Source organism: Pteropus medius, unplaced genomic scaffold (assembly GCF_902729225.1).
Source record: "Pteropus medius unplaced genomic scaffold, Ma_sr-lr_union100, whole genome shotgun sequence".
In the NCBI taxonomy this organism is placed as follows: domain Eukaryota; kingdom Metazoa; phylum Chordata; class Mammalia; order Chiroptera; family Pteropodidae; genus Pteropus; species Pteropus medius.
In genome coordinates this window covers 2649230-2668612 of record NW_024356397.1, presented here as the reverse complement: position 1 = coordinate 2668612, position 19383 = coordinate 2649230, and the positions used below count along the sequence as shown (strand labels likewise).

Genomic DNA, 19383 nt, shown 5'->3' with positions numbered 1-19383 from the left:
AAGTGGCTTGGTCCCCCTTGTCTGTGGTCTTTATGTTTCTTCTTCCTGCCATCCATTTTCCTGACATCTACCACTCCACTAGCTACCCCTCAAGCTTTAGTTAAGATATCACTTTCTCCAAGAAGCCTTTTCTGTTTTCTCTAAACTAGATTAAGTATCTTGCTTGTATCTTTCCATAAAAGCCTATTTTACTTTATTAGATTTATCATATTATATTTTGTCTTTTTACTTGTCTACCACCCCCAGAAGGCAGGGAGCTATACTGATCATCTGTACAGTTTCTGACATATAGTAGGTGGCACAGTAAATGTTTTTTTTTCTCTTTTAAAGAAAATTGTGGTACATATAATATAAAATTTACAATTTTAACTATTTTAAATGTACAATGAAATGGTATTAAGTACATTCATATTGTTGTGCAACTATCACCATCATCCATCACCAGAACTTTTTTCATCATCTCAAACTTAAACTCTACCCATTAAACAGTAACTCCCCATAGCTCCCTGCCCCTAGCCTTTGGTAACCACTACTACTTTTTGTCTTTATGTGCATTTGACTCTAGGTACTTCATATAAGTGGACTCATACTGTATTTGACCTTTTGTGTTTAGTTTATTCACTTAGTGTACTTCAAGGTTCAACCATGTTGTAGCATGTGTCAGAATTTCCTTCCTTTTTAAGGCTAAATAATATTCCATTGTACGTATATAGCACAGCTTGTTTATTCATTCACCAGTCCATAGACATTTAGCTTGTTTCAACCTTTTGGCTATTGTGAATAATGCTGCTATGAAATGGGTGTACAGACATCTGTTTGAGTTCCTGCTTTCAGTTCTTTTAGTTATATACCTAAAAATGAAATTGCTTAATCTTATGGTAATTCTATGTTTAATTTTGAGGAACAGCCATATTTATTTCTATAGCAGCACAAGGATACCAGTTTTTCCACATTCTTGCCAACACTTGTTATTTTCTGTTTTTGTTTGTTCGTTTGTTTGTTTTCTTTTATAATAGCCATCCTAATAAGTGTGAAGTGGTATCTCATTGTGGTTTTAATATGCTTTTCCCTAATGATAAGTGATGTTGGGCATCTGAAAAGATATAGTTGTTGGCCATTTTCAATCTCTTCTTTGGAGAAATGTCTATTCAAATCCTTTGTCCATATTTAATTAATTAGGTTGTTTTGTTGTTGTTGTTGAGTTGTAGGAATTCTTTATATATTCTCCATATTAATGTCTTATGAGATAGATGATTTGCAAATATTTTTCCCTATTCTGTGAACTGCCTTTTCACTCTCTTGATAGTTCCTTTGATACACAAAGGTTTTTAATTTTGATGAAGTCCGGTATATCTCTTTTGTTGTTGTTGCTATGCTTTTGGTATCAAGTGCAAGAAATCCTTGCCAAATCTAGTCACGAAACTCTCCCCCATGATTTCTTCCGAGTTTTATAGTTTTAGCTCTTACGTTTAGTTATTTTATCCATTTTGAGTTAATTTTGGTGTGGTATAAGGGAAGAATCCAACTTCATTCTTTTGCATGTAGATAACCAGTTTTCCCAACACCATTTGTTAAAAAGACTGTCCTTTTCCCCACTGCATCATCTTGGCGCCCTTGTAGAAAATCATTTCACCATATATGTGAGGGTTTGTTTCTGGGCTCTCTAATCTATTCCATTGGTATATATATATATCTGTCTTTATACCAGTACCACACACTTTGGTCACAGATCTTTGTAGTACTTTCTGATATCAGAAATTGAGTCCTTCAGTTTTTTTCTTTTTTAAGTCTGAGCAAGTAATCCTACTTGCTACTTGATTCCCACCCTAACATTTTTCCTCGTGTACCCTTGCCTAGTGTTTCCTTTAACAGTTCTTGCTAGGTGAGTTTCTTCCTTCATCCCTGTTATAACCTCACTCCAATGCCAGTATTCTTTCCCTCTTCCACTTTTTTTTTTTAAAGATTCATCTTTATTTGTATGTGTCCAGGCCACAGCTGGCATTTTAAGGTCTTATCCACCTGGATGTCCAAAGGAAGAGAGCTCCGATCACCTGTTGTCCCCAACTTCAAGTCTAGTTCAGTCACTTTTGGAATTCTCAGGGCTAAAAGTCACTTTTATTGTTCTTTCATCACCTGGGCTAGCTGTCTCATTTTAGCACTGCAGGAAGAAGAAAGCTGAGATAGTACTAGTATGATGGACAAGGTGAATTACCTAAGAGACTGTGATATAGTGAAAAGAGCATTATGTTGGAGGCCAAGAAATGTGTGCCCTATTTCTGCATCTATCTCTAATTAGCAATTAGACAACACAGCCTCTCCGATTTACTGGTAAGTTTACTTATGTGTAAAATAAGGATAGTTGGACTAGATAGTCTCTAAGTTCTTTCTAAATCTAAAACTTATTTTTACTCGTTGCAAATTAACTTCCTCAGATGGAGGAAGAATTTAAGCTCATTTTAATGGATGAATAGTACTTAGATAAGAAGGGAAGAGACTTCAGGAGATTTCAAACAAGAAAATGACAGTATATTTGGGAGTCAGTGAAAATAACAGTGACTAGACTTTTTATTAAGTGAGGCTGAGTCAATTGGATATCCATGTAGGAAAAAAATTAACCTTTACCTCTATCTCACACAATATACAAAAATCAATTCCAAATGATTTGAAATCTAAGTAAGAAAGTGGATTCAGTCAAATTAAGAACTACAGTTTATCAAAAGACACCATTAAGAAAGTAAAAAGGAGAAAAATATTTGAAATGTATCTGACAAATGACTTGTGTGGAGACTATACAAAGAGCTCCTACAAATCAATAAGAATATGCAGATGACTCAATAGAAGAAGTAGGCAAAGACTTAAAACTGCCATTTCACAAAGGAGTATATCCAATTGGCCAATAAATATATGAAAGGTACTCAATATCAGAGAAAAGCAAATTAAAACTACAGTGAGCCAACAAACACATGAAAAAATCCTCAGCATTATTGTCATTAGAGACATGCAAGTCAGAACCGCAATGAGATACTATTTCACACCCGCTAGGATGGCTATAATAAAAAAGACAGGAAAATAAGAGTGTGGAGAAATTGGAACCCTTACATTGCTTATATTCCTGGTGAGAATGCAAAATGGTTCAGTCGCTGTGGAATATAGTTGGGCAGTTCCTCAAAAAGTTAAACATAGAGTTACCAAAGTGGACCCCGCAGCTCCACTTCTGGGTGTATTTTAAAAAGAATGGAGAATAGGAACTAAAAAAAGTACATACACACACACTATTAACAGTAGCCAAAAAGTGGAAAGATCCCAAATGTCCATCAATGGATGATGAATGAATAAACAAATTATGATACACATACTATAACAAAACCTATTCACCCACATACTACAATGTGGATGAACTTCAAAAGCATTATACTAAATGAAAGAAGTCAGACATATAGTATGATTTCGTTTATATGAATATCCAGAATAGATAAATCATATAGACAGAACACAGACTGATGGTTGCTAGGAGCTAGGGGTGTGTGGAGAGGGGAGACAAGGAGACGAATACAGAGAAAACTGATTAATAGGTAAAACGGTTTTACTTTGAAATGCTGGAACTGTTTTGGAACTAGATAGAGATAGTAATTGCACTACATTGTGAATGTACTAATTGCCGCTGAATTGTTCACTTTAAAATGGTTAATTTTATGTCATGTAAATTTCGCCTTAGTAAATGGTTTTCTTCTACATCTACGAGATACCACTGTATATGTGAACCCACTAGAATGGGTAAAATAAAGAAGACTATGTCATTTCCAAGTGTTAGTGAGGATGTGGAGCAACTGGAACCCTCTTGCATTTGCTGGTAGGAGTATCACTAAAGCTAAACATGTGCCGTCTTCTGACCCCAGCATTCCACTCCTGCCTATATGTTCAAAAGAAATGAATGTATGTGACCACCAAAAACATGTACAAAAAGATTCTTAGTAGCTTTATCCATCGTAGCCTAAAACTATAAACGACCTAAATGTCTCTCAAATTAGAATGGATAAATTGTACCATATTCATACATGGAATACTACACAGCAATAAAAAAGAATGAACTATTGCTACACACACAACAAAGATGAATTTTACAGAAAAATTGTTGAGTGAAAGAAGCCAGACCCTGAAGAATATATTTACACTCTATTTAAATGAAGTTCAAGGACAGGCCAAACTAATCTCTGGTGATGCATATCAGAATAACCATTGCTGCGAGGGTACAGAAGTTGGTAGTTATTGACAAGGGAGCTCAAGAGAGCCACTGAAGTGCTGGAAATAAATCTTCTCTCTCTTGATGTGAGTAGTGGTTATACAGGTGTATACATATGTACACAATAACCAACCTGTCTACTTAAGAGCTGTTCACTTTATTGTATTATGTTCTACCTTAAAAAAAAAAAAACAAAAAAAACTAGAAAACCAAAACAAAAAACAGTCACCAGAGTAGATGTTCTTGCAAATAAGCAGTAGAAGAGAATGTTTGAGAAGTGATGTTGTAATAGGCCTTGAATGGCAATGAAATGGCTGATATTCGGATTCAGTCCTTTAACTCTGGTAAGCTTTAGGGAGGGAAATGACATAATGGAGGCAGATTTTTAGGGAAATGGATCTTTTGATATGTGCCTGGTGGACTGAGGACTGGTCTATGAGTGGGAGACCATTGCGGTGGGACCTGAATTAGGATGATACTATTTTAGAAGGAAATGCGGAAGAAGCATTAGTAAGGCTGGCGACTAGTTGGGCAAGGACAGCAAAGTACAACAGGGCAAAGATGACTGAGGTTTCACTCTAGATCGCTGGAAAAATGATGCTCCCAATAACAGAATAAAGAAAGCTGGGAGAATGAATCAGTTTGGGAAGTAGAAACATGTGGATTTAAGTGCTTTAATTTTGAAGTGATGACAGGCACTCGTGGGGCTCAGAAGAGCAGTTAGGGCTGGTGATGGAAATCTGAAAATCACCCACATACAGATTATTTTGAGTAGATGAGATCCCTGAAACAAAAAGTGTAACAGAGATTGCGGAAGGCCAGCCCTTAGAAAAGAAAGAGGTGGTGGGGGAAGAGGAGACTGTAGTTGTAGATAGAACCAGGATAACATAGAACAGAACTGGGAGCATTTAAGCCAAAGAGTCGAGGGATGAAGATGTGAAGGGAGAAGATACAGAAGTAGGCGAGGAAAGGTAAAGATTGAGAATGTGATAGAGAGCAGTGATGGAGAAGGCAGGAGGAAATAGAATCTGGAAGCAAAGGCAGAGAGAACTTAGCCTTGGATGGCTTTACCTGTGAAGAACCCAGTGCATGTAATCAGGTCACAAGAATTTGTCAGCATCTTCAGTGACTTTCTCTTGCAGTATTCTTTGTCCTCTAAGTAGGAACTGAGGGTGACCCAAGGGTAAGAGAATGAGTGTGGCTATGGGAGCCATGGAGTCCCAGGTATTTGGACTAATTCTGGGTTCCAGGCATAATCCTATTCTCTGTGAAAGGGTTACAAAAGAAGTTTAAGAAACCGCCTATGACTTCTGGGAATTTACATGGCGCAATTCAACAATAATTAAGAGCGAAAACAAATGTGAGTAGGATGTGTTGAATCCTGACTTTGTCATTTTCTAACTTTGGGCTACATTAGGTCTCTGTGCCTCTGTTTTCTCATCTGTTAAATGGGGATAATATAATAATATCTACCTCATATGTTGTTCCTGAGATTAAATTAGTGAATATAAGCAAGGCACTTGGAACAACGCCTGAAGCATAGTAAGAATGTGACGAATGTTAGCTAAGGTCATGAGAAAGCTATAGGAGTTTACAAGGCGAAAAATTAGCGAAGGCCAGAGCTTGTGGGTGGGCTCTGGAGGAGTGGAGATTAATTGGGAGGAGGTTCAGAGATAGATAGGAGGAATGGAATGAGGGGGAAGGAATTCTGGTTTGGGGAAAAGATGAATTAGTCTTAGATCAGTAAAGCCATTGGCATTTGCATGTGATTTATTTGATGACCCTGACGATTCCTGCTGGGGAGTAGTGGGAGAGCAGGATAGGAGGATGGATAACTGATATTTTCGTAATAAAATAAGTGTGAGTTGGGGAGTCAGAGTTCTTTGGTAGTGATTTTCATCCTGGCCCCGTGACTTTGAGCAAAGTTATCCCATCTGTTAGGACCCCAAATTTCCTAATCTGTAAAATGACATGGACTGGATCTGTCAATCCCTTGCAGCTCTAAAATTCCATGCTTCATACATGAAAATGATTTCTTTAACCCTGCCATCTGTGAAACAGTGTGTTTTTGCCTAGAGTGAAGCTAACAGGTCTATGTGGGGACAAACTTGTGGTTCTGGCCCCATTTGTCCCATATTGTGAGTCAGCTGACTAGCCCGCATAGGAACACTACACACTGCCTTTGCAACACTTAACAATCACTACCACCAGAGAAATCTGGGATCTCTGCTTGTATATTTATGAAAGTAGCACTTAGGTTTTTAACTCCCAAATTAGTTAACTCTACTACTGTTGTCTTGAGAAGCCTCAGGTTTTATGGATACTTGCCTTGAAGTGGACCCTGAAGGCTAAGTAGAAAGAAGGGAAAGAACAATCATTAGCCTTAAAAAAGAATTTCCTGGATTGTGTGTGGAGCTCACAAAACTAAAGGAAAGAGCAGCACCATGAGCACCAGGTGAACTGCCAGTAACACCCTAAAGGTTCATGGTAAGACTCACCTGCTTGGGTCACTTTGTGACAGTAAAGGAACACTATTGCTTTTGGCATTAGGGATTCTTTGTCTAAAGGCATGGATTTAAATAACCCAGGACTCTAGTTAAATGTAAGGAGAAATGGGCTTTTCAGACACCATGCTTAGAAATCATTGGCTCTGTTATGTCATAACTTCAGTTTCTCTTTTTAGAAGGGAATTTTGGTTTGTTACTCCATTCTCACTTCCTGTCCTTCCTGGCTTGAGCCCCTGTCCAGTTGCACACAGGCCTTTCTGCTGTCATTTATCCTGCAGGGCTGCAGTGTTGTTGCATCAGAGGAAGTCGTCTAAGATTCCTCTCCCATTCGCGTTTTCTTGCTGCTGAGTGTGAGGTACATAGAACAGTGTCTGCCCTCTCCACAGAGAAAAGTGCTTTTCGTTTGTCCCTGGCAGGAGCTTGGTCATCAAAGAAAGTACTTCTGGGCTTTTATACTGGATGGATTTTACACAACTTTGTGAATTGAAAAATAACTTGAAACTGAGGAGCCGAGGCAGATGGAAGTTATTTTATCTATAATTTGTGCCTCCAAAGTTTTAAAGGGTTTAGTGTTTTCAGAATCTGAAATTTGAAAACAGTGACCATTTGTGTTGTCCTTGGAAGAAAGGGTGTTTCTTTGGGGGGTGGATTACCAAGAAAGACGGGCATACAAGCAGTCCAAAGCTAACTTGTACCCCTGGTAATATTAAATATGCCTTATTAGTTTAGAATATAAGTTCCTTGAGGGCATGGAATATATCTTTGTAACTGTATGTGGTCCTAACAGGGAGTTGCATCTAAGTAAATAATAAATACTAGCAATTCGGGAGACTCCCATCTTTTGATCTCGCTGGCTGATCATTCCCCTGAGGGGTGGTTATGAACATCACCTAGTCTATTCACGCCACAGATTTTCTGAAGAGAAAAATAATTGTGTCACGGAAGAAACTATGTGTTGCAAAGATTGTGAATAAAGTTTGAGAGAGAGATGGTTTAGCCTGGCCTCTTTTTAGAGCAGTGATTGATTAATGCTGTCTGTGTTGCTTTTTCTTCCAGAGCTGACCTGTCCTGGACGCAGCATAACTAACGAAGCTGCTGCAGGATGAGAAGATGGCAGCGCGGCTGCTCGCACCACCAGGCCCTGATAGTTTCAAGCCTTTCACTCCTGAGTCGCTGGCAAACATCGAGAGGCGCATTGCTGAGAGCAAGCTTAAGAAACCACCAAAAGCCGATGGCAGTCATCGGGAAGATGATGAGGACAGCAAGCCCAAGCCAAACAGTGACCTGGAAGCAGGGAAGAGTTTGCCTTTCATCTACGGGGACATCCCACAAGGCCTGGTCGCAGTTCCCCTGGAGGACTTTGACCCATACTATTTGACGCAGAAAGTGAGTTGGAGGAGGAGGAGGAGCAGCTTCAGATACCCCTTTCCTAAGAGGCTTAGGGGAGATGAGGGAGAAAGAACTGTGTCTCTTTGCCAAAGTTCGGATAAGTAGTTAACCTTTTGTTTCATTTCTGGCTTATAGGGGTTATTTTTCAGTTTAATTGCCTTTAAGGATCATTTGTGAGTCATGGCACTTCTCAACTCTGTTAATAAGATTTAATGTTTTTGGCTGCAGGCCAGATCAGAAAAAAGACATAAATGAAATGGAACTGTTTAATAGAGTTAAAGAAAGATGACATAGTAAAAGAAGGTACAACCCTGCAGAATCTCTCTCACACACACATTCAGAATTCTATCTTTGAATATAAAGATGGCGTTAGTATTGTGATATTAACAGAGCCTGTTTTCAGTATAAGAGAGATGATGGGCTGTACTCTTATCCAGCCTTATTTGTGACATGAGAGCATAGGTAGCTGTTGGGCACTGGAATAGAATAGAATAAGCCAAACTGGGCCAGTAAGGAGAGATTCCACATCTTTGGCCTTGTTACGCAGTTGTCCGGATTGAGCCAGCACTGATTCTTGCCTTAATGTCAGTCCTGTTACTCCTGCAGTAAGGAGCACGGGTGAAAGAAATACAAATCTTCATTCGGTCAGATTTCAAACTTCCCTAACAAATGTTTGACCAAATCTTGGATTTCTTTTTCATGATTATCTTGAAACAAAGCAACAAGTAGAGAAGCAAAGCCCCCTGGATTATAATCAACCAGCCAAGTAATTAGCCATTGAATACTGAGGACTGACATTAGACACCATTTTAGGGGATCCCTCATTCAACAGGTGTCATTTAAAGAATTAAATCGATAGGTGTTACCAGATGAGGGGGGAAAGTCTTTGTATAATTACATATTTACAAATATAAAGCTTAATTAAACTGCCTTTATTAACAGAACTACCTTATAAACTGCCCTTAACTAAATTACCTTTTAGTCTTTACATTTTGGAAGAAATTTCAGTTTCTTTGGGTTAATAGTGGGACAGAAGTAAGACAAGGCCAATAAATCTCTTGACATAGTTGTAGAGGCATTTTTAGTGGAGGATGGCAAAAGCAATTAAGACACTGTATACACAAAATGGTCCTTTACCTGTGTACTTATGTTGCAGCTCGGAACAGCTACTTAATAGGAAAAAGTGGAACCAGTAGCCTGTGTCTTCCACTGGGAAAATTTGAAAGTTAAGGAACAAAACGTGATATGATATAAAGAACAGTAGACTGGAAGTGAGAAATCCTGACTCTACCATAATTCACCATGTTTATTATTTATATCTTTCTTTTTTAGTATATGTATTGTTCAAGCTACCACAAATAATTAATGGGAAAAGAAAGTAATAAATGAAGAGAAAAACTTCTCAAAACTAGTTCATGTCCTTTAGCAAGTCACTTCACCTGTATGGGCTTAAATTTTCTCATCTAGACACAGAGAAGTTGAACAGAATTTTTGAGGATTTTTTTCAAATATGAAGTTCTGGGACAAAGTAGTTTTCCTAAGTTCATTGATTTCCCCATTACCTCTTCTCTTTCTTAAAGTCTAACTTTTTTTATCTGGGCTTTTGCAAGTGGTAGTAAGTATGCGAGAGAGGAGGCAAACTTTAACTTTCTGGGTAAGGGAAAGGAACATGGATTCTTGGGACTGTTTTAGAGAATTGTTTCATTCATTGTAGAATTTCGAAATGTATTTCCCTCCTCTTTTCTATGACCTTAGAAAAAGAATGACAAATTTCTTTGGTCTTAATAGAAGTAAAAAGAAATGACAAATCTCAGGGTTCAAGTTGTGCCTATTTAGATAAATTTGGCCAATTGGTGTAACTTTTTTTTAGAAAATACTCTTATAGCAATAGCAGATAGGTAAAGCCCTTTGGACTCTGACTTTTCAGGTGACTAAAACTTCTTTGCTTTTCCTCTTTGCTTTTATTTGAACTGTGTATTTTTCCAAGTCAAGTACAAATTAAATTTCCTTTTCTTAAACCTGACAATATATGAAAAATATAGAGAGCTATTTATTGTCAGAGCCCAATGTTCCTTGGCATGCCTGTTTTCCTGGTTCCTGCTCTATAGACAGTCTCTTTCCATTAATAATGTCTCAGAGTGTAGTGGCCCTTACTTGGGAGTGAGGACTCAAAGAGAAGAGGACTCTGGCTCTGATCAAGTATCATTTCTTAGGTAGGCCATGTGTTGATAAGGGCTTTTCGTGATAAAAAGACTGACTTCAGCCTTTGGTCTCACCACAAGGGAAATAGTTCATGGAAAAGATAATTTCAATGGTTGGGTTTTTTTTTTTTTTTTGGTAATCCATTTTTAAAAATTGCAAAATATACACCATGTAGAAAAGTTCATAAAACATAAATGCATAATTTAATGATTATTATAAAGCAAACAAACTAACATCCATGACAGGAAAGAATATTAGTACCTCAGAAGTATTAATTGTACTTTTAAGTAAGGGATTTTCCAGCTGATTAAATAAGCCTGTTCAAGTTTACTTGCAAATTTTCACTTGGTATTACTAATACTTTGTACTAACTAGGCCAAATTAGCAAAATCTCCCCTGCAGGGAGGCACACTGGGGATTAAGCCACAAATCAAAAAATCCTGAGAGTAGAAATGACTTTACAAGGACATTTCCTTCCATCGTTTTTCAAGGGCTGCCTTAAATAATTCTTACATTATAGAACTTATTTTCTTCGCTAAATGATTCAAAAGGATTTATCTTTTCCTCAGAATTCTCATTTTCTAACTGCTTAATAAGTTTTGCGACTCTCATAGAGATTTGTTTCTTATTTCTTCCCCCTCTTTATTTTAGAGGGTGAAAGAAAACTAGTTCCAGGCCTGTTAGTGAAGTTCTAGTTTCATCCCATTGTGGATTTCACACTATCCAGGGACACAGGGCCTTAAAATTTGTGTATCACATTTTCAAGACACTCATACAGCTGGCACTGGTTTGAGTTATCATAAGCTTCTTGTCCTCAGTAGTGCTGTCCGTGTCGCATTTCACCTGACTTTCCCAGCTGGTCCCTGAAACAACCTGGGTCATCCCCTCTTTAGATTTTCTGAGACTTTCTAGTGCTATAACATTTTCTTTGCCTCTTGGTACTTTGTTCTGATGTCTCCTTTCTTTGGCTTTCTTGTTTTTCAACAGTTTCCTGCAAAAAAATTGAATTTGAGGACCATTAAAATTTTTTATTTAATTTTTAAAATAGGCAATATATTTACATGGTTAAAAATACAGCAAAAAAAAATATTCAGTTAATAAAAAGTATTCTATAAAAGTGAATTCAGTAAAAAATCTCCCCTTTGCACCTCACCCTCATCTGCCTATTTCCTGTCTCCCTGCGTAGGCAGCCATTGTTAGTAGTATCTTCCAGAGTTTCTTTATATATGTACAAGTGAAAACAAATAGGTATTTTAAGGAACTTGAACTATCTTTAATGCCTTTATTCTTGGTCTTCAAATTTTTATAAGCCCATTAAAAATCTTAATTTTGTTATTTTCCCTTTTCTCATACTATGGAATCTTAAGTTTTATCAATGTAAATTCTCAATGCATTTTTTCCCCTTCCATACTTTTTTAGTGAATCAAATCAAGGACTCTTTCTCTATTGCTTGAAGTGTATCTCTTCACTACAACAAATACTCTCCAGTGCTTAATAATAACCTGTTGAATTTTAAATGGCCATATATAGTCTTAATAACTGTCTTAGGGCATTAAGAAAGTCAATGAATTAAGTCGAAAGAAGCACTTCAGAGTTGGCTCCTACCCCTTTTCCTATTTCTTAATTGTTATGTGTGTCCTCTATTTAATGGGTATCCCCTCTTAGAAGAAAGTCCTATAAACAAAAACCCGAATTACAGAAATGACTCATGTGCCTTTAAATAGGATACATTCTGTTACATTAAAAAATTATATTTAGTTTCCCAAAGTTCAGTTTACCTTCAGCTTTTTATGTTTACCTTTTCCTGCAAATCGAAGGCTACCTAGAATCATAGAATGTTAGAATATGATAGCCTTGGATATCCTCTAGTTCAGCCTCCTTATTTTGTAAATTTAATGAGGTATGAAGTACTTTGTTAAAGCCAATACCACCATCAGTATATATTTCTAGTTCCCTACTTCTCTAATTTTTCATTAATTGATCCTCGCCTTGATCCAGTTGGCTTTGTTTTTCTGAAGCCAGGCAGGCAAATATATAGATACCAAAAATACAGAAGACGAAATCCTTGCTTTTTCATTCACATCCCTGATAATCTCTATGCAGTACTTCTGAGGGAAAGGATGACATTTGTATTTTATCGTCTCAAGTGAAGGAGCTCAGAGTAGTCTATGCTAATTATGCTAATAGCTAATATCCCACCTATCTTATAGGGTTTTTGTGAGGATAATTTCTTGGATACCTTATACAAAACAAAATTGCCTCAACCCAGCTTCATTTTTTCCATAGCACTTAGCAACACCAGACGTATATTTATTTGTTTATTGTTCATCTTCTTGTGTAGTCATCAGCTGGAGCAGTGCCCGCTCTATAGTAAGTGCTCAATCAATATTTGTTGAATGAATGAATCTTATGAGACAATGCATATGAAAACAGTATGTACTTTTATAAATGCTTTGAATAGAAAAGGCGACATGATTTTTTTCTAATGAAAAAATTTTCCATCTACCAAAACAAATTGAACTCTAGCAGAGAAAAGACTGATTACCAGTATGTCTTTTCTATTCCCAAATAATTAGTTTCCTTTGGGGTCTGAGGAAGTGGATCAGGAAATGGGTTTCCTGATGTTTTAGAGGTATTTTTCAGAGAGCTAGATAACTGTTGTTAAATGTTATCAGTCTTATCACTCCTCTTGCAGAACCTTAGAACTAGAAGGGACTTTATAAAAGATCATTAGGTAATAGCCTCTATCTAGAGCTCGAATCTCTTCTTGATTTACTGGTATCACGTGTGTCTTATACAAAGGCTGTTATTTCCTGAATATTTTAAGTTGTTTTGTCATGTCTACCTTTATTAAGTATTTTGTTTTTTTCTTGGCTGTGTGAGTTGTATTAACTGACTGTAAAGGAAATGAGAGAAGTTGACATGGATACATAGCACCTTGAGTTGCCTCATAATAAGTATTTCCTGTATGTGAGGCATTGGGGGCATTGGGTTCTCCTGGGGGAAAACAGATAAATAAAGTCCATTCTTTACCCTTGAGTGGCTTATAACATGGTAGCATATAATGTGATATCACTTTTGACAAGGGGGCTCTAGAATGAGCCTTACTTAATTACTTCATAGTAAGTGTGGTATTTGAAATTCATCTTGGATTTTAGAAAAGAGGGATAGACTGGAATATTCTAGAAGAAAGAACAATATGAAAAAAGGCTTAGTGACAAAGACATAGGACAGTTAAGAAAAAGCTGAGTAGTCTAATTTGATTGGAATGTGGGGAATCAACTGAGGAGCAATGGGAGATGAGGCTGGAAGGGAGAGCTGGAGCCAAATCATGGAGGACTAACAATGTTGGACTAAGAAGTTTGGTGTTTATTTGATAAGCAGTAGAGAAGTACTGAAGGTTTTTTAATGGAGTGAGGAAATGTGAGCAAAGCTGTGCTCTAGGGACGTAGATGTGGCAGTGATATGTGTGATGGACCAAAGGGAAAGAGAACTGGGACAGAGAAACCAGCTGTGAGGTAATGAGGGTCTGAACTATAGTGGTGGAATTGGAGGGGAATGGATGAAGTCAAGAGTCATTATAGAGGTGAATTGATAGGATTTTGTGATTGTGGAGAATAAAGGAAAGAGTTGAGCATTCAGTCATTCATTTGATAAATTGTTATTGAGCATTTTCTGTATGCCCAGCCTCTGTTTCATACCCTTCAGAACAAAACAGACAAGTTCTATACATTCTTGGAACTTAGTTTTTGTTGGAGAGATAGATGATAATCAAGAAATAAAGTCATTACAGATAATGATAAGTGCATTGATGAAGGTAATATGGTCTAGGTGCTTTAGTTTGTGGTGTTCTAGCTTAGTACAGAGACTAAACTTGGAGAATCCAGCATAATCAAAGGCTGTCAGCTTGCTCTAATATTAATGTCTTAAACAGGCCTTTAGCTAATACTAAATTATAATCTTTAAAAAGACCCATAATGCAGATATTCTGAGTTGTTTAAAAGCTAGTATTGTTACTCTGTTAAGAGTTTGCTCATCTTGGATTTTTACATAGGCAGGAGTCCAGTACATTTTAGCATCAGTGTGAGCTACAGGAGTACCTACAGATAAACCTAGAATTTTCTACAGAAAGGAGCCTCAAGTTCAGGTCTTCTCAAGTCTTTGTACAAGTACTAAGTTGGAATTCCACATATCTGAGCTACACAGTGTATAAGAGACAACTTTTTAAAATAAATTTATTTAAATTAGTTTCAAGTATAAAGTACGTTGGTTAGACATTTATAATGTTCATAAAACAATCCCCCGAATTGCTCCCTCCCTCCACTTAGCCATCATATTAATGCTAACCTCATTCCCTCTGCCATGCTCCCCATGCCCGACTATCAACTACTAATTTGTACTTCTTTAACCCTTTACCCCATTCTTTCAGCCTCCCAACCCCTCTCCCCTCTGTCTGTCACCAAATTGTCCACTATATTTGTGTCTGTTTTTGATTAGGTTGTTCTTTTCCTTAGATACTGCATATAAGTGAAATCATATAGTATCTATCTTTCTCTGTCTGACTTATTTCATTCAGCATAATAACCTCTAGGTCCATCCATGTCGTTGCAAATGGTAGGATTTCATTTTTTTTAATGTCTGAGTGATATTCCATTGTATATATGAACAATAATTTCTTTATTCAATCGTCTGTTGATGGGCATTTAGTTTGCTTCCATATCTTGGCTATTGTAAATTATGCTGCAATATTGTAAATTATGCTCCAAAATATTGGAGTGCATAGATCTTTACAAATTATTGTTTTGGTTTTCTTTGGATAAATACCCAGAAGTGCAATTGCTGGGTCAAAAGGTATATCCATTTTTAATTTTTTGAGAAACCTCCATACTGTTTTCCATAGCGGTTGTACCAATTTGCAATCCTGCCAACAATGTATAAGGGCCCCTTTTCTCCGCATCCTCGCCAACACTTGCTGTTTTTTGATTTATTGATGATAGCCATTCTGACAGGTGTGAGGTGATATCTCATTGTGGTTTTAATTCGTATTTCTCTGATGATTAGCGACCTTGAGCATCTTTTCATATGTCTGTTAGCCATTTCCTCTTTGGAGAAGTATCTTTTAAGGTCTTCTGCCTATTTTTTAAATGGATTGTTTATTTTTTTGTTGTTGAGTTGTATAAGTTCTTTATAAATTTTGGATGTTAACCTCTTATCAGATGTATCATTAGCAAATATCTTCTCCCAAATGGTCTGTTGTCTTTTTCTTTTGTTTATGGTTTCCTTTGCTGTACAAAAACTTTTTAGTTCGATGTAGTCCCATTTGTTTATTTTTTCTTGCCCGGGGAGATATATCTGAAAAGAAATTCCCATTAGTAATATCAGAGAGTTTACTGCCTGTTTCTTCTAAAAGTTTTGTGGTTTTGGGTCTTACATTTAAATCTTTAATCCATTTCGAGTCTATTCTTGTATACGGTGTAAGAAGATGATCCAACTTCTTTTTTTTTTGCATGTTTCTGTCCAATTTTCCCAACATCGTTTATTGAAGAGACTGTCTTTACTCCATTGTATTTGTATTATCTTACCTCCTTCGTCATATATTAAGTGAATGTATAGATGTGGATTTATTTTTGGGCTCTCTGTTCTGTTTCATTGATCAATGTATCTGTTTTTATGCCAGTACCATGCTGTTTTGATTACTGTAGCCTTGTAGTATAGTTCGATATCAGGTAGTATGATATCTCCAGCTTTGTTCTTTTTTCACAAGATTGCCATGGCTATTGGGCATTTTTTATGGCTCCATATAAATTTTAGGATTGTTTCTTCTAGCTCTCTGAAAAATGCCATTGGTATTTTGATAGGGATTGCATTGAATCTATAGATTGCTTTGGGTAGTATGGCAATTTTAACAATGTTGATTCTTCCTACCTATGAACAGGGTATATCTTTCCAATTATTTGTATCTTCTTCAATTTCTTTTTTCACTAACTTATAATTTTCTGGAAACAGGTTTTCTACCTTCTTGGTTAATTTGATTCCCAGGTATTTTATAGTTTTCGATGTAATCGTAAATGGGATTGTTTTCTTAATTTCTCGTTCTGAAAGTTCATCATTAGTGTATAAAAATGCCACTGACTTCTGAATATTTATTTTGTGACCTGCTACTTTATTGAATTCATTGATCAGTTCCAACAGTTTTTTGGTGGAATCATTAAGGTTCTCTACATATAGTATCATGTCATTGGCAAATAACAAGAGTTTTACTTCTTCCTTTCCAATTCAGATGCTTTTTAATTTCTCTTTCTTGTCTTATTGCTGTGGCTAAGACTTCCAATACAACGTCGAAGAGGAGTGGTGAAAGTGGGCATCCTTGTCTTGTTCCTGATCTTAAGGAAAATGCTTTTAGGCTTTCCCCATTAAATATGATGTTAGCTGTAGGTTTGTCATATATGGCCTTTATTATGTTGAGGGATGTTTCCTCTATTCCCACTTTGCTGAGATTTTGTCAAATGCTTTTTCTGTATCTGTTGATATGATCATATGGTTTTTATCTTTTGATTTGTTAATGTGGTGTATCACATTAATTGATTTGTTAATGTGGTGTATCACATTAATTGATTTGCGGATATTGTACCAACCTTTTGCATTCCAGGAATAAATCCAACTTGATCATGGTGTATGATATTTTTGATGTATTGCTGAATTCTGTTAATATTTTATTGAGGATTTTTATATCATTGTTTATAAGAGATATCGGCTTATAGTTTACTTTTTTTGTAATGTCTTTGTCTGATTTTGGAATCAAGTAATGGTGGCCTCATAAAAGGACTTAGAAGCCTTCCCTCTTGAATTTTTTGGAATAGTTTGAGAAGAATAGGTGATAATTCTTCTTTGAATGTTTGGTAAAATTCGCCTGTGAAGCCATCTGCTCCAGGACTTTTGTGTTTTGGGAGGTTTTTGATTACTGATTCTGTTTCATTGGTGGTAATCGGTTGGTTCAGATTTTCTGTTTCTTCTTGACTCAGTCTTAGGAGATTGTATGTTTCTAGGAATGTGTCCATTTCTTCCAGATTGTCCAATTTGTTGGTGTATAATTGCTCGTAGTACTTTCTTACGAGCCATTGTATTTCTGTGGAGTCTGATTATTTCTCCTCTTTCATTTCTGATTTTATTTATTTGAGTCCTCTCTCTTTTTTCCTTGATGAGTCTAGTTAAGGGTCTGTCAATTTTGTTTATCCTTTTAAAGAACCAGCTCTTGGTTTCATTAATCATTTGTATTGTTTTTTCTGGACTCTATTTCATTTATTTCTGCTCTGATCTTTATTATTTCCTCCCGTCTGTTCACTTTGGGCTTTGTTTGCTATTCTTTTTCTAGTTCTTTTAATTTTAAGGTTAGATTGTTTATTTGAGCTTTTTCTTATTTCTTGAGGTAGGCCTGTATTGCTATGAATTTCCCTCTTAGGACTGCTTTTGCTGTGTCCCATAAATTTTGAGTCGTTGTGTTTTCATTTCTGTTTGTCTCTAGATGTCTTTTGATTTCTTCCTTGATCTCATTAATAACCCATTCATTGTTTAGTAGCATGTTATTTAGCCTCCATGTGTTTGTGTATTTTCCAGTTTTTTTCTTATAGTTGATTTCTAGTTTCATACCATTGTGATCAGAGAAGATGGTTGATATGATTTCAATCTTCTTAAATTTATTGAGACTTGATTTGTGTCCTAACTTGTGATCTATCCTTGAAAATGTTCCATTTGCGCTTGAGAAGAATATATATTTTGCTACTTTGGGTTAAAATGCTCTGAAAATATCTACTAAGTCCATCTGTTCTAGTGTATCTTTTAGCCCATTGTTTCCTTGTTGAGTCTTTGCCTGGAAAATATGTTCATTGGTGTCAGTGGGGTGTTAAAGTCTCCTACTATGAGTATATTACTATTGACCTCTCCTTTTATGTTGGTTAATAATTGTTTTATGTATGTAGGTGCTCCTATGTTGGGAGCATATATGTTTTCTAGGGTTATGTCTTCTTGATTTATCGATCCCTTTATTATGTAATGCCCTTTTTTTTTTATCTCTTATTATAGCCTTTGTTTTAAAGTCTATTTTATCTGATATAAGTATTGCTACTGGCTTTTTTTTTTTTTTTTCATTTCCATTTACGTGAAATATCTTTTTCCATCCCTTTACTTTCAGTCTGTGAGTGTCATTTGCTCTGAAGTAGGTCTCTTGTAGACAACATATGCATGGGTCTTGTTTTCTTATCCATTCAGTTACCTTATGTCTTTTGATTGGAGCATTTAATCCGTTTACATTTAAAGTGATTACTGATAGGTACATTGTTACTGTCATTGTACTATTCATATTTGTTATTTCTATTTTCTTTTTTACCCCTTCTCTTTTTATAGAAGACCCTTTAACATTTCTTGTAATGCTGGCTTGTTGGTGATGAATTCCTTAAGCTTTTTTTTGTCTGGGAATCTCTTTATTTCACCTTCCATTTTAATCGAAAGCCTTGCTGGGTAGAGTATCCGTGGTTGTAGATTCTTGTTTTTCATAACTTTGAATATTTCTTGCCATTCCTTCTGGCCTGCAAAGTTTCCATTGAAAAGTCAGCAGACATTCTTATGGTGCTACCCTTGTAAGTAACTAGCTTCCTTTCTCTTGCTGCTTTTAAGATTCTCTCTTTGTCTTCGACCTTTGGCATTTTAATTATGACATGCCTTGGTGTAGGTCTGTCTGAATTCCTCTTGTTTGAAACTCTTTGTGCTTCCTGAACTTGTATATCTAATTCCTTTGCCAGGTTAGGGAAGTTTTCTGTCATTATTTCTTCAAAAAGAGTCTCAATCCTTTGCTTTCTCTCTTCCTCTTCTGTTACTCTTATGATTCAGATATTTTTACACTTCATGTTGTCCTAGAGGTCTCTTACACAATCCTCATTTTTTAAAATTCCTTTTTCTTTTTGTTGTTCTGATTGGGTGTATTCATCTACCTTGTCACCAATTCACTAATTCAGCCTTCTGCTTCATCCAATCTACTGTTGAATCCTTCTG

The 19383-nt window shown here is 36.3% G+C and overlaps 1 protein-coding gene across 11 annotated transcripts in view; it reads left to right on the top strand.

Annotated features, from left to right (window-relative positions):
• Positions 1–19383, top strand: part of SCN8A (sodium voltage-gated channel alpha subunit 8) — a 172229-nt gene that overhangs the window by 42961 nt on the left and 109885 nt on the right. For all 11 annotated transcript variants that reach the window (XM_039862211.1, XM_039862210.1, XM_039862215.1 and 8 more), the window contains one exon: positions 7804–8133. In XM_039862211.1, the coding sequence (XP_039718145.1) occupies positions 7858–8133 (276 nt within the window). In that variant the 5' untranslated portion in view covers positions 7804–7857. The remainder of the gene's footprint in view (positions 1–7803; positions 8134–19383) is intronic.